The 14,013-nt window shown below is 43.8% G+C and overlaps 1 protein-coding gene across 1 annotated transcript; it reads right to left on the bottom strand.

Moving 5' to 3' along the window:
* Positions 1–1,165: 1,165 nt before the first annotated feature.
* On the bottom strand, positions 1,166–1,774 carry LOC140010700 (uncharacterized). Its single transcript, XM_072058017.1, has one exon. The coding sequence runs from the start codon at positions 1,772–1,774 to the stop codon at positions 1,166–1,168; it is 609 nt and encodes a 202-aa protein (XP_071914118.1).
* Between the last annotated feature and the right edge of the window lie 12,239 nt (positions 1,775–14,013).

Raw genomic sequence — 14,013 nt, 5'->3', positions numbered from 1 at the left:
TTGGCCTCCAGCATGTCCAAGCTACACCTCACCTCTTCTTCGTTGGATGACGCAACGAAGTTCTGCGTCCGAGGTGAGGGGAGACCGATCTCCGCGGGTACCACCGCCTCTACCCCGTAAGTCAGCGAGAACGGGGTCTCGCGGGTGGCCGTCCGGGGCGTAGTGCGGTAAGCCCAGAGGACACTAGGAAGTTCCTCGATCCAGATAGACTGTGCCAGTTCCAACCTGGTTTTTAGTCCCTGCAAAATGGTTCGATTAGCATTTTCCACCTGGCCGTTGACCTGGGGGTGGCCGACCGATGTGAAGTGCTGGTTGATCCCGAGCTCGGCGCACCAGCTCTTGAAGGGGTTTTCGGTGAATTGGCGCCCGTTGTCGGATATCAAGACATGCGGAATCCCGAAGCGGCAGACTATATTTTTCCAGAAGAACTTTTAAATTGCCTTCCCAGAGATAGTGGCCAGAGGCTCCGCTTCCATCCACTTTGTGAAGTACTCGATGGCTACCAAGAGATACTCGTATCTCCCCGGAGCTCGGGGGAAATGACCCAGGAGATCTATCCCCCACTGGGCGAAGGGCCAGGGGCTATGGATAGGGACCATCTCCCGGGCTGGCTGGTGGCGCAGTGGGGCATGCACCTGGCAAGCTCGGCACTTCTGAACCAGGGCCGCTGCATCTTGGAACACCGAGGGCCAATAGTAGCCTAGGAGCAGGCACTTTCTGTCCAGTACTCGAGACCCCACATGGGCCGCGCATAAGCCCTCGTGAACTTCCCGAAGGACGTAGTCGCCCTCCTCTGGAGTCACGCACTTTAGCCAGGGGGACAGATACGACCTCCGGTTGAGGGTCCCTCCAGCGTAGGCGTATTTGGCAGCTCTGAGTTGGAGTCGGCGAGCTTCCGTTTTGTCTTCGGGTAGGACACCCGAGTTGAGGAAGTCCATCAAGGGGGTCATCCAAGTGACCGAGCTGTCTATAGCCAAGATCTGGATTTGGTCAATACTTTTCTGTTTGACCAACTCTACCAAGACTTCTTTGTTCAGGTGCGCAAACGAGGAGGACGCCAGTTTCGACAGGGCATCCGCACGCTTATTTTGTGACCTCGGCACCCGCTCGATTTCAAAAGTGTCGAACAGGACGATTGCCTCCTGTACCTTGGCCAAGTATTTCCTCATGACCTCCTCATTGGCTTCGTACTCCCCGCGGACTTGGAGGACGACGAGCTGGAATCGCTCCGGACTTTGATGGCGGTTATACCCATTCGGTGGGCTATCCGCAATCCCGTAAGTAGGGTCTCGTACTCAGTTTCATTGTTGGATGCGGGGAAGTCAAATCGAAGAGCGTAGGTCAGCTCCTCCCCGGTCGGCGAGATGAGCAGCAGCCCAGCTTCGCTCCCTTCCTTGTTAGAGGCCCCGTCCACGAACAGAATCCAAGGCTCCCCCAACCGCGCCTTACTGGACGGAGAGTTCTGCCCGGTCACGGCCAAGTTAGCCCCCTCAGCAAGGAAGTCGGCCAAGGGCTGAACCTTAATAGCAGTGCGGGGCTGATAACCAATGTCGTGCTCGGCCAGCTCGACGGCCCACTTGATCATCTTGCCCGAGACCTCGGGCCTTGTAAGTATCTGCCCTAGGGTCTGATCAGCCACGACGACGATGCTGTGAGTCTGAAAGTAGGGCCGGAGCTTTCGGGCCGCGTGCACCAAGGCAAGGACCAGCTTCTTAGCCGGTGTGTACCGCGTCTCCGGCCCTTGTAAAGTACGGCTGACGTAGTATACCGGCATCTGAGCCTTCCCGTCCTCCCGCACCAAGATCGCGCTGACGGCATCGTTTCAAGCGGATCGGTATAGGAGCAATGTCTCCCCCGGCTCCGGGGCGGTCAGAGTGGGCAGCTCAACCAGGTAGGTTTTCAGGTCGGCGAAGGCTGTCTGGCACTCTTCAGTCCATTGAAAGTTCTTGAGAGCTTTTAAGATTCGGAAGAAAGGCAGCCCCTTGACGGCGGAACGCGAGAGGAATCTGTTCAGGGCGGCTATCCTTCTTGTGAGCCGCTGGACCTCCCTTACGCTCCTCGGGGGGGTCATGTCTATGATAGCCTGGAACTTGGCCCGGATCCCGTCCCGAGACACCAGAAATCCCAGAAACCTCCCCGACCTGACCTCGAAGGTACATTTCTTCGGGTTCAGTCGCATCCGACTCTCCCGCAGGATGCTTAGGATCTCCCTCAGGTCAGGAATGAGCTGCCGATCAGTTCGGCTCTTGACGACCATGTCATCTACGTAGACTTGCATGCTCCTGCCGATCTGATTTTGGAATAGTTTGTTGACCAGGCGCTGGTAGGTGGCTCCAGCATTTTTCAGGCCAAACGGCATAGTCCGGTAGCAGTAGGTTCCTTCCTCGGTGATAAAGGAGGTCTTTTCCCGGTCCTTCTCAGCCATCTCTATCTGGTGGTACCCCTTGAAAGCATCCAAAAAACACACGACATCAAAGCCCACAGTAGAATCTACTAACCTGTCGATTCTCGGCAGAGAAAAACAGTCCTTTGGGCAGGCTTTGTTGAGATCTGTGAAGTCCACGCACATCCTCCAGGTTTGGTCCTCCTTCCTAACCAATACCGGGTTGGCTAACCAGGTCAGGTAGTAGACCTCTAGGATGATCTTAGACTCCAGCAGTTTTCCAACCTCTTTCTTGATCACCTCATTCCTTTCTGGGGTGAAACTCCTCTTCTTTTACTTCACCGGCTTGAAGCGAGGATCCACGTTGAGGTGGTGGACGGCCAGGTCGATTGGAATCCCGGGCATGTCCTCAATCGTCCATGCGAAGATTTGGGAGTATTCCCTTAACAGGGCCTTCAAACCCTCATTCTCCTCAAGGGGTAGCAGCGAGCCGATACGGATCACCCGGTCGGGCTGGTCCTCCCACAAGGGGAACTCCTCTATCTCGTCCGGGGTGCCCAGCTGCCGGCTTTCCTCCCCTGGAATGTAGGGCTCCAGGCAGGTCGTCTAGGCGACCACCTTCTCCCATCCTTGAAGTATGGCCAAATAGCAAGTTCGGGCCACCTCTGGGTTACCGTGTACCTCGGCTATTCCTTCCGGAGTGGAGAATTTGACGTTGAGGTGGAGCGTTGAGGGGATAGCTCGGAGAGCGTTCAAGACAGGCCGACCCAGGAACACGTTGTACGGGGATTGTTGTTTGACCACCACGAAGTTGATAGGAATGGTCCGGCATTTGAGGGCCTGCCCTACCGTGACCATCAGGGTGATCATTCCCTCCGGGTTGATAGGGGGTCCGGTGAAACCCATCAGTGGTGTTCGAACTGGGGTCAGCTGCCCGTCCTCCAAGCCGAACTCCTTGAACACCCGATAGAACATAATGTCAACCGCACTTCCTTGGTCGACGTACACCTTCTTCACCCGATAGTTGTTGGTGACAATGTCTATCACAATGGCCTCATGGTTCCCGGACGCTAGGGGAACTGCATCCCTTGGTCCGAAAGTGATCTCCTCGTCCATGCACAGCCGTTTCAGGGAGTCATCCCCCTCGAGGGGAGGTCGCCTGTTCTTCCGGGCTGTGTGACTGTCTCCCCCGGTGGGGCCCCCGGCGATGGTGTTTATCACTCCAGCCAGGTTCTGGATGTCCTGGTCGGGGGAGCGGCACCGACGCACGTCACACCGCTCAGGACGGTCGCGACTCCGGCCTTCGCCCCGATCTCTAAGGTAGGTGTGCCCGGACTCCTGGCCAGGGCAACCTTGCCGCACGAATCGCCCCAGGAAGCCGTGCTGGATCAGATTTTCGATCTCCTTTCGCAGGGTCCAACACCCCTCCGTGTCGTGTCCGACGTCGCGGTGGAAGGCGCAGTACCGGTCCTGGTTCCTCTTGTTCCGAGGTGTCCCCATCTTGGGCGGCCGACCTCCCAGGCCTTCCGCCTCCATGACAGCCAGGATCTGGGCCCTAGGCCGAGTCAAGGGGGTGTAGCCCTTCTCCGGGAGTGGTGGCGGAGCAGGGGCTTTCTCCCTCGAGAGCCGGTCAAAGACGTTTTTCTTGGCCGGACCATCCTTGCTCTCGGAGGGGTTTCCCCGTCCCCTTCGATCTCCGAGCTCTCGATCGGACTCTTTTTTCAGACGGCCTGCCTCCTTCGTATTAGCGGCCGCGTGCGCCCTGGTCAGGAGCTCCTCCAGATTTTCAGGAGGCTTCTCGGCCAGCTTGTAGAAGAGCTCCTCTACCCTGAACCCATTCATGAAGGCGACCATGACCACCTTTTCGTCTTTATCCCTGACCTGTAAACTCTCCGCGTTGAAACAGGTCATGAAATTACTCAGGGACTCGTCGGGCCTTTGCCGGATAGCCATTAGGTGAGTCACATTCTTCGAGTAAGTTTTCGAGGAAACGAACTGGGCTACGAACTGTTTGGCCAGTTCAGGGAAACTCCGGATAGACCCTGGTGCCAGACCTTGGAACCAGAGCCGGGTCTTCCCCTTTAAGAACATGGGGAAGGTCTTCCAGCGGATCTCATCCGCGGCTGTTTGCAGATGCATGTGCGTCAGGAAGACCGAGAGGTGGTCTTCCGGGTCGGTTGAAGTATCATACATCTCAATGCTCGGGATCTTGAACCTCCGGGGCAGTGGGTAATCCTCTATCACCCGGGGAAAAGGCGAGGTGGTGTAGTTGTTCTCGTATAACTGCGGCCGCAAGATCTGCTCGAATTCGTCTCGGACAGGTTTCCACGGGGGGAGGTCGCGCGACCGGCTCTTGACAGACCGAGCAGGGGAACGTTCGAGCCCATTCCGCGTGGGTTTCCGTGGGGAGGGGTCTCTTGGACGACTCCCCGCGGACCGGTCGCGGGAGTATCTCTCGCTGTCCTCGACCACCGAGACTCGGGGGCGAGAGGGAATCCGTGGCCGTTTCCTTCTGGGGGGCTGGTCGCGTGACTCATCCTCCGAGGGGTCGAGAAGTGGTTCTTTCTCTTTCCCTTTCACCTTGGAGGTCTGTTCGCCACCGGCTTCGCCCCCCTCCTTCGCCTGCCGGATGATGTCTTCCAGCATAGGGAGGTTCTCCGTCACGAACTGGAAAATCTGCTGTCTCCGTTCCCCTGACAGGGCTGAGCCCCCGGCGCCAGAATCCGCCCCAGTCTCCATCCGCAGGGAGCCCTCACCGGCTCCAGGGCCGGTGCTATCCACGGTCCGCTTGGAACGGGTTCTTGCCATCAACGTAACTGCACTTACCTGTCGTTCCCACAGACGGCACCAACTGAAGAAGCGCTGAGCTTCCCCGGACCAAGCTGAACTGATGAGCTCGGCGTGCTGATGGGAAGAGATGGTTCCAAGCCTGCAAGACAGCCAAGAGAGTGGTCTAACAAGGGGCCTCGAGGGCACTCCGACGGTCAAGTTAGTTCACCGGTGGATGAGGTTTACAGGAATTAAGCAACCGGGAGTAATGTGACAATAGTGAGCGTACCCTGTGTAAGTGGTGTGCTGTACCATTTATACCTTCTTGGGAGTCCGACCTCCATATGTTTCGGGACTTGCCAGGTATAGCCCTTATCCCGCGCCAAGGGGAATCTCCTCCGACCTCTGCGGGATGGTCCCCTGACCCTTCTGGAGCCCTAGCAGCGGCGCGGCCCAGGACGGTTGCTAGGGGCCTGGGGTCGAGGCCCAGCTCGGCCATACCTGGTCTGCTACGTGTCTAGACCCAGGTTGGGGCCTCTGCATGCTTCAAGATCAATAGGTGGGCTTGGGCATGATGCAGGGAGCATCGTGCCTCCTCTGTCAATCGCAATTTGTATTAGAGCTCATTTTGCTGCACTTCCAGCTCGTGCTGCCTAACCTTCTGGAAGATGTTTCTAAAGTGCTGACTGCTCCAAACCTTTAAACAAACCTTCAACCATTTTAGCTTGAAGGCCAGGGAGTACATACCATACCCCTGGACAGGCAAACTCCAATTATCGTGAACTACCTGGAGGAAATTGGGACTTGATGTCCAAAAGTGCTGAAACTTAAATGGCCGTAGGGCGTGCGGGGAGGTTGCATGCATTTGTAAGAGGAGCGGGGTATGGTCTGAGGTAGTACGATTGAGGTGTTGAACAACAGTATTGGGCATAAGGTCATACCATTGTTGATTAACGAGGATCCTATCCAATCGCTTTCAAACAGGAGCGCCAGCTCTCATTCCTGTCCACATGTAAGAGCTACCAGAAAAGGGGATCTCATTGAGACCCGATGAGGAGGTCGCTTCATTAAAATCGGCAATGGCTCCCAAATCTTGGGATGACCTGCCAGTATATTCAGTAAGGGAGGATATGACGTTGAAATCACCACCCACCAGCCATGGCCGTGTAACAGACCCGGCAACGGCCTCTAAGTCAGCCCATAATGCCCTCCTTTCCGACCACGTACATTTTGCATAAACAAAGGTGGCATCCACCACATGCAGCCAAGTGTCATGCGCCACCATTGCATGAATCATTTGTTCAGAGTTCCAAAGGACATTAAAATGAAAACCAAACCTCCAGAAGATCCAGATTTTATTAGAAATGTTAGACAAACAAAAGTCAAAGGAAAATCTAAGGTGAAACAACTCCATAGCGGACACGCCCACCATAGGCTCAAGAAGAACAAGTATCGAGATATTATGTAAGCGGATTAAATGCTTCAAACGGCAGGCAGAGGATCTGCCCAAAGCCCCTCTAACGTTCCAGATGAGTAGATTATGAATGGTAATGGAGGGAGAAGTACGTTACCGGTTTTAGAAGCCTGTCGGGTGAGAACATGCCAAGGGAGCTGAAGATGGGATTGTTTCTTCTTCCGTGCGCATTTCAGCCCAGCTGCAGCGAAATCGTCCTCATTCTGTACTTTTGCGCATAGGCGTTGGCACAGGGAGGAGCTAAATTGCTTGAGGGAGGCGGACAGCAGGTCGCGAGGCATGGGCGTCGCAGCAGCTGCCTCCTCACCGTCTGAGTAGTACCCTGCATGCACAGGCCTGGACTTGCGCCATATGGCCGCCTCATCAGCAATCCTTCCCAGCTGGAGCCTCGCCTGATGGTGCTGTTCATCACCTTGGGAAAGTGGGTCTGCCAACGTAGGCATATGGGTTTTTGTATGCTTTCTTCCTGGTACATATGCCTTGTACTGTGTTCTGTGTCACTGATACTCACAAGTCATCATGTGACCCTTTTTTTCTTTTTTTTTTTTTACCCTTTCTTTATGTCAAAATTTAATAAAGGATCATATGTTTATTAAGAAAAGTGATTCTACATACATTTATGTTTATTTCATTTTGTAAATAAAATTTCTTTTAAAACTTTCCACTCATCATTTTTTACTAACTTTTAGAAGCAATCAAATTCATTGTTTAATAATAGGAGAATTATTTGATTCACAAACATTCCTCCATTCAAATCATTTATTATGATAGAGATTTCTTGCATTGGCCATTTATTTCCTTGACTAATTGCTGAATAATTTGTGAAAATTAAGATATTTGCCCGGAAGATTTATAATCTCTCTTCTAACTGTAGATCACACGTTTAAATCTTGCATCAAGCAGTCTAAAAATATCCAAAGGATATGCCTTCTCTTGTATAGATGGGCATTTTCTTCTAACTCCTTATGAAACACACTTGGGTTGCTTTTCCTCTTATAGTAGGATAGTATATATGTTATTGATTATAATTTAAAAAATTGAAATTAACAAATGCTTTTTGAATGAAACAAATAATAAAGAAAAAAATGATTCTTCCAAATTATAAACTACTATAAATAAGGACCATAATAAAAGCTCAAGATTTATCTTTAGATTTTATGTGAAATACTAAAGACAATTATATAGGCTCTAAATTCATAATAGTTATAATAGTATCTAAATGCATATGATTCAATTTAAACAAAATAAAGTCAAAAAATTTTTTTAGTTTATTTTTCATAAATTTTTTTTCAATCTCAAATAGATCATTATTTCCTTTTTATATTTTGACTTTTCTTTTATGTCTCTTTATAATTTTTTTTTTTGCGTTTAAAGACTTTTATGCCTTCAAGAAAGTTAAAGGTTACCATATTTTTGCTAGAGGGGGCTAACTTCATTTAGGAAAAAACTGTGTACTGCACCACTTTTTCTTTTTTGGCCGCCCTTGTATTTTGAATCATACAAAATCTATTATACTTTCACCAGTCAATTGCCGACTTTTTTCTTTTAAATTTTTGTTTCTTTTTTGGCTCTTCCTAGGGGTTCAAAGCTCTCTACTATGTGTCCCTATCTATTGTAAGTATTAGCATCCATATCATCGTGATACGTGTATAAAATGATATGTGATATCTAATTTAGATATCTTAGGACATGCAAATATTTAGTAAAAATATGTCAAGATTACAACTACTTATCACAAAGATTTCAACATCAGATAAAGTTAGAAAATGTGCCCCATATATCCTAAAGATTCAACTAAATATCCAATAGTGGAGCTTGTTTGAAATTACATCTAAATCAATTCCACTAGAAAATTACAAGCCGGAGGAGTGTTCACCATTAGAAATAGCTAGAGGGCCAAAATATCCTGATATGTATTTTTATGGCACAACAATGTTTTGATATAAAAAAAAGTATATACTTTTTATAGTACTTTTGCATTTATCCTTGAAAAACTCAATAAGGTGATGTAAGTGAAGAAATCAAAACTAATAAGCGAATACTTTTTCAGAAAATGAAATAAAAAGGAAAAGGAGTTATTTAATAGTATGTGTAAAGTGAAGTTCAATTTAAAATGGCCAAAGGTACTAGTATTGAGTAATCTAATTTTCATTAACTTGCTAAAGGGATTTAATTTAGAAAACACTTGTATCATATGGCAAATAAATGTACCCTATAGAAGAACAACAAGAACCAAAAACTTTTACATAGACAACCATATGAAATAAAGTTTACTGAGTAAAGTGTGTTATACTAAAGAAAATATGTAAAAGCATATAATTAATTTAAGGCCTAATTCAAAGCATAAATCCTCCACCTTGGTCAATAATTTAAATAGAAAGTGATGTTTATATAGTTCATCATTCAATTGTACACTTCAACTGTAACCACTATAACATAAAATATATTTCTCTCCATGATAGATAGATGTATGCGACATGTAATAGGACCCAAAATGACTATTTAAATTTCTATTTTTTATCCTTGAGTGGTATATGCATTCTCAAAAACTAAAAGATGCCTTTAAAATCGTGTTATGTCTAATTGTAAACAAAAAATAGATACCTTGATGCATTCTTTGCATTATTCTTTTCTTACACATCACATGCAATTTACAAAACCAAGTTAAATTGGCTCATCTCACTCATATCTTCCTATATTCATCATCAAAATTATGCTATATCATGTTGTGAACAATCTCAAATTTATTCATTATCAAAGATGTAATCATTGTTGCTTTCTTTGTTTCATGTTTTTGCTTTGTAAAATTTATACTATAATTTTACAGCCATTAATAATTTTTTTTGGTGGTAAATTTTCACTCTAATCTAGGATGCTCGTTTTAGTTTTACATGAGTACTACAACTGCTTCATAAAAGTTATCTTTGTTATGTTATCAAAATTTATGTATGCCTTTTTGTGTTGGTAGTGATAACTGCACATTTTCAGTGATTTAAATGTGCCCTATTATTTAGTTTTGGTATGTTTTACTTATTTTTATAGCTAATGGTCTAAGTGTGAAAATTTGTGTTTCTATGGATTAGAGTGGTGAAAACTTCATAATTTTGTAGGTTTTAATGATTCAATCATCAAATAGAATGAATTGAGAAGATATTCATATAATTGTTGATGGTTTGAAGTAATTTAAAGATAATATGAAGTGCAAGATGCTCAAAAGATGAAATACAATCAAGTAGAAAAGAAAGGGAATTTGATAGTTTTGACACCTGATTAAGGTGGTTATTGAGCAATTTTGAAGCTAACACATATCTCTACATTTCTTATGAAGACATCAAAATCCAGTTCATGAGTTTTCCTGGTCAAAAAGTCCAAATACAGTTGGCCATTTTTGTTGTCAAAAGCTAAAATAGAGTTTTGACCAAACAAGGTTATTTTGGTAATTTCTCAGTCTATAGAGCTCTAAATTAGGTGATTCTTGAAGCATTGGAAAGTTAACTCAAAGAGTTACAATTTCATGTTTTTCACAAGAGCTAGTTCAGTCTCCAACATCAAGCAAAAAGCAGTGAAAATTGGTACAAAAATAGAGCAAAATTGAAGACTGGCCAGAAATGAGGAAACCTACAAAAAAGGCAATGCGCGGGCCAATATGCGACCTTATGGGTGCGTATTCTTCAAACGAACTTGCAATTTACACATCAACTTGTTTTGCATTCACACAACTTTTCCAGCTTATCTACAGCTCAAAATTTTGGTTGATGCTACCCAAGAAGACCTAGCAAAGTGTAAAAGAAGCTTTATGTTACTTCAATGAAGACTTTTTTACTCTCTTAACATCTTTATATTGCAAGAATTATAAAAAAAAAAAGAGTAGTGAAGAAGTAGTCTAGAGGTAGTTTCAGAACAAGAACATGGTCATTTTCTTCTCTCATTAGGAGAGAAAGTCTTGTAAGTAGAAACTTGGAGAAATTCTTCGTTGCACAACTCATTTTGGTGAAGAAATTGAAGATTTTGGAAGCTTGTTCATCTATTTGGCTAAGCTTTTCTTATCTATTTTTACTTGTCATTTAATATGAGTTCATGCAATGAATCTATGAGCTTATTTGTCTTATTTCACATCATGAGCTAAACTTTTAGATTTAGGGAGTAGATAAAACTTTTGGTACCATAACATGAGTTGAATGTGATTTATTCCTGATACCTCTTGTATTAACTTGTCCATTTATATAAACTTATTACTTGTTGTTACTTGATCACCAATAACAGGATGTTAGTTATTGTTACTCAATAAAAATCGATAATAATAATGGAACAAGATAAATGGAACTTAAGGAGTAAGTTCACGAGAGTAGAGGTATACTTAAATGGATTTTCTTACCATTTCGTGGAGTTAAATAACTAGAGTTAGTTCTTTACCATGAGAATAGGAAAGACTAAGCTAGTTTAAGCCACTACATCATGAGAATGAGATTTGGTAATATTGGAAATGTATCTCTAGTTAAACAAGAGTAGTAACAAGAGGTAAAATTCATTAACTTGTAATTTTGGATCATAAGTGGATTCTACACCCTAAAACTTAATATTTAGTGATTTTTCTCTAAATATTTCTCTCTATAAGCTTGTTAGTTAAAAAGTAGTAAGCAGTTTTGGTTGCTTTTTCCTGCTCTTTATTTGATATTAGTCTAAATAATAAGGTAAGCTAAGGACTTAGTACTTGCATATTAGCTTCTCGTGGGATCGACTTGAATATACCCTAAACTACTAAGTTGGCCTGTATAGTTGTAGTAAAATGGGTCTATTTGGCTTGTTGAATACATTACATATGCTCTTTGGTTTTATTTATTCTCCTCTGATGGGAAATTTTTATTGACAATTTATAACAAACAATAAATCTTGAAGTCTTTGAGCAAATGAACAAGCAGTTATAAATAAAAAAGAAATAAAAATCTTGAGATGAAAAAACACTTAAAAGTGGTTTTTGTTTTGATATACATGTCAAGAGTAGCTTAACATAAATAGTTTTTCATTCCAACATACCTGTTGATGGTCAAAAAAACTAAATCTTGGAATTTTACAAACTTTTAAGGACCAATACTTTGCAACTCATATCCCTCAGTTGCAATGTGAATAAAATTTCATCTTGCAACCTTTAACCTTGTAATTATTTAGAAAATAATGTATTCATGTCCAATACTACAAAAAGACAAGTACACAAAATTAGAAGTGATTTTGCCCATGTGCTTTAATCGTGTAATTTTTTGGTTCAAAAAAATCCTCATGGCTCTTTTTGGCTAATTTTTTATTCTTGCTCCTTGTCATGAGTGCAGTATACTGCATCTCTTGAATTGCCGGGACACCAGCAACTGAGTCTTCATGAGTAAAACTCACATTCTTGGACTCCATTGACTCTTGAAATACGTAATTTGTTGGAAGATAGAAATAAGAGGCAGTGATGGTCTCATCAAGCGTGCCAAAAATTTATAGCACAACTTTTGTTACCTTGAATAAAAGTCAAGAAAACTTGTAGAAATATCAAATATATTAAATTAAAGAACAAAAGTTCATTATGAATCAACATATGTAGATTAGGTCTTCAAAAAAAACCATCCAGAGCCTTCCTGCATTTAGATGACTTGTAACTTAAGAAATCCATTTAATTTAGACTTTAATAATAGACCGACTCAAATAGTTCATTATGAATTAATAAATCAATTAATCCACTTCAATTTAAATGGATAGTACAAATTCGTCAACCCAAAACATAATGGACTTTCATATTTTAATTTAATTAAGATCAATTCAATTTATTTAATTTTGATTAAATAAATTAAATAAATTTTCTTTGGCTATCGCCGGCTCAATTCCATATGACACCTCCACCACCAGAGGAGCCTGGGTTGCTAGTTGATGAACAGTCAATGTTAAGTTAACTTAAGGTGATGTCAGCAAAGACCAAGGAAGTCGTAGTGAGCCTCATAGCTTGAGCCGTCTAATAAATGGAACTATCCTGTGCTATTGCAAAAGGTCATCCTCTGGGCTTCTTCACACAAATGGACAAGCAAAACCAACTGATTGAAACAATCCAAACACCTTATGAGATATCTGATCCGTCGTTGTTGCAATAGCATTTTTGAAATGAGCTTTATTTCTAGCTTTCCAGAACCCCCAACATATAAATGAGGGGATAATTAGAATAAGCTCTACCCAAACTGAGCCACCTAAAGAGTGCATCCACCAACCTGAAGTTTCGAAATTATATCATTAGCTGAAGTATGTGCTGGTATTCCCAGGTTGTGCTCAAAATTGTGACGCCCCCACTTCTCCCAAGGGTATCGGCGGGACACCTGTCCAACTCTCACCAGGACTTGATACAATGTCAATTCAAGCTTTAGGATAAATAACTGAATAATAAAAGTCGAAAGTATAAAGCAAAATCGCTTCCTCAATAATTATTCAATTCTTACACTTCAAGATACCAAGTACATCATTTTTTCCAAAATATACAACTTTCAAAAGTCATCTAATCAATTACATTCAAAACCCTAATCAAAAGTGCCTCAATTCGGATTCTCCATAATTCCTTCCATTCCGCTTCTGTTAAGGAAAACAAATCTAATGGGATGAGCGAATGCTCTTGAGGCCAAGAAACATAAATGCAAACACGCAATCAAGTAGCAATAACACTAATACGAGAAATAAAGCTATAACATTCAAATAATTCACAATTGATAATAAAACACACTTGATAAGGCTACGGGAGCTCTCAGGAGTTATATTCTACTTGCTTCGCCAAGGCTCAATCAAATACTTCCCCGTGATGACACTCCATCAACTTGGTGAGTATTAAATCTGTAGAACTTCACTTGCTCTTCCCCGTTCACCGTTACACCCCCTGCTTCGGGTCCACACTTCTTTTATGTAAGGCGATACTACTCGAATATGCCAAGCAAGATCTCTCCAATAGATCAAACTTATAAAATTTTCTCATGGCTCACCAAGTTTCATAACCAAGCCCATGCCGGCTCAAGTCGCAAGGTCGGCCGATGAGTTTGGGTGTCCCCCACTATTATAAATTTAAGTCGAGGAAATTCACTCCAATCGACATATGCAACCATAGCATAATTCACTATTGCGATACTTCACGTAATTCACTTAGCAATTCGCTTCATAAAATTCAAATATAATTCACTTAAGAGAGAACGAGTGCGATAAAGTATACACTCGACTCGACACTTTCAAAATACTCAATTAATGAGAACAATTAAGCACGTAGCAGCACTTCATACACTTGACACTCACCAAGTCAAAAAGTGAGTAATTGAGCAAGTAAGTCTTCAGGCGTCCGCTTCGAGATTCTTTTGAAGATCCTCTTGAGTGCCTGAGCAAATAA

This window comes from Coffea arabica, chromosome 7c (assembly GCF_036785885.1).
Source record: "Coffea arabica cultivar ET-39 chromosome 7c, Coffea Arabica ET-39 HiFi, whole genome shotgun sequence".
Lineage (NCBI taxonomy): Eukaryota > Viridiplantae > Streptophyta > Magnoliopsida > Gentianales > Rubiaceae > Coffea > Coffea arabica.
The sequence above is the reverse complement of the archived record's forward strand: the minus strand, read 5'-3'. Positions and strand labels throughout refer to the sequence as shown.

Coding starts and splice junctions, on each gene's coding strand:
- LOC140010700 (XM_072058017.1), bottom strand. CDS start 1,774: ATGCCGGTATACTACGTCAGCCGTACTTTACAAGGGCCGGAGACGCGG.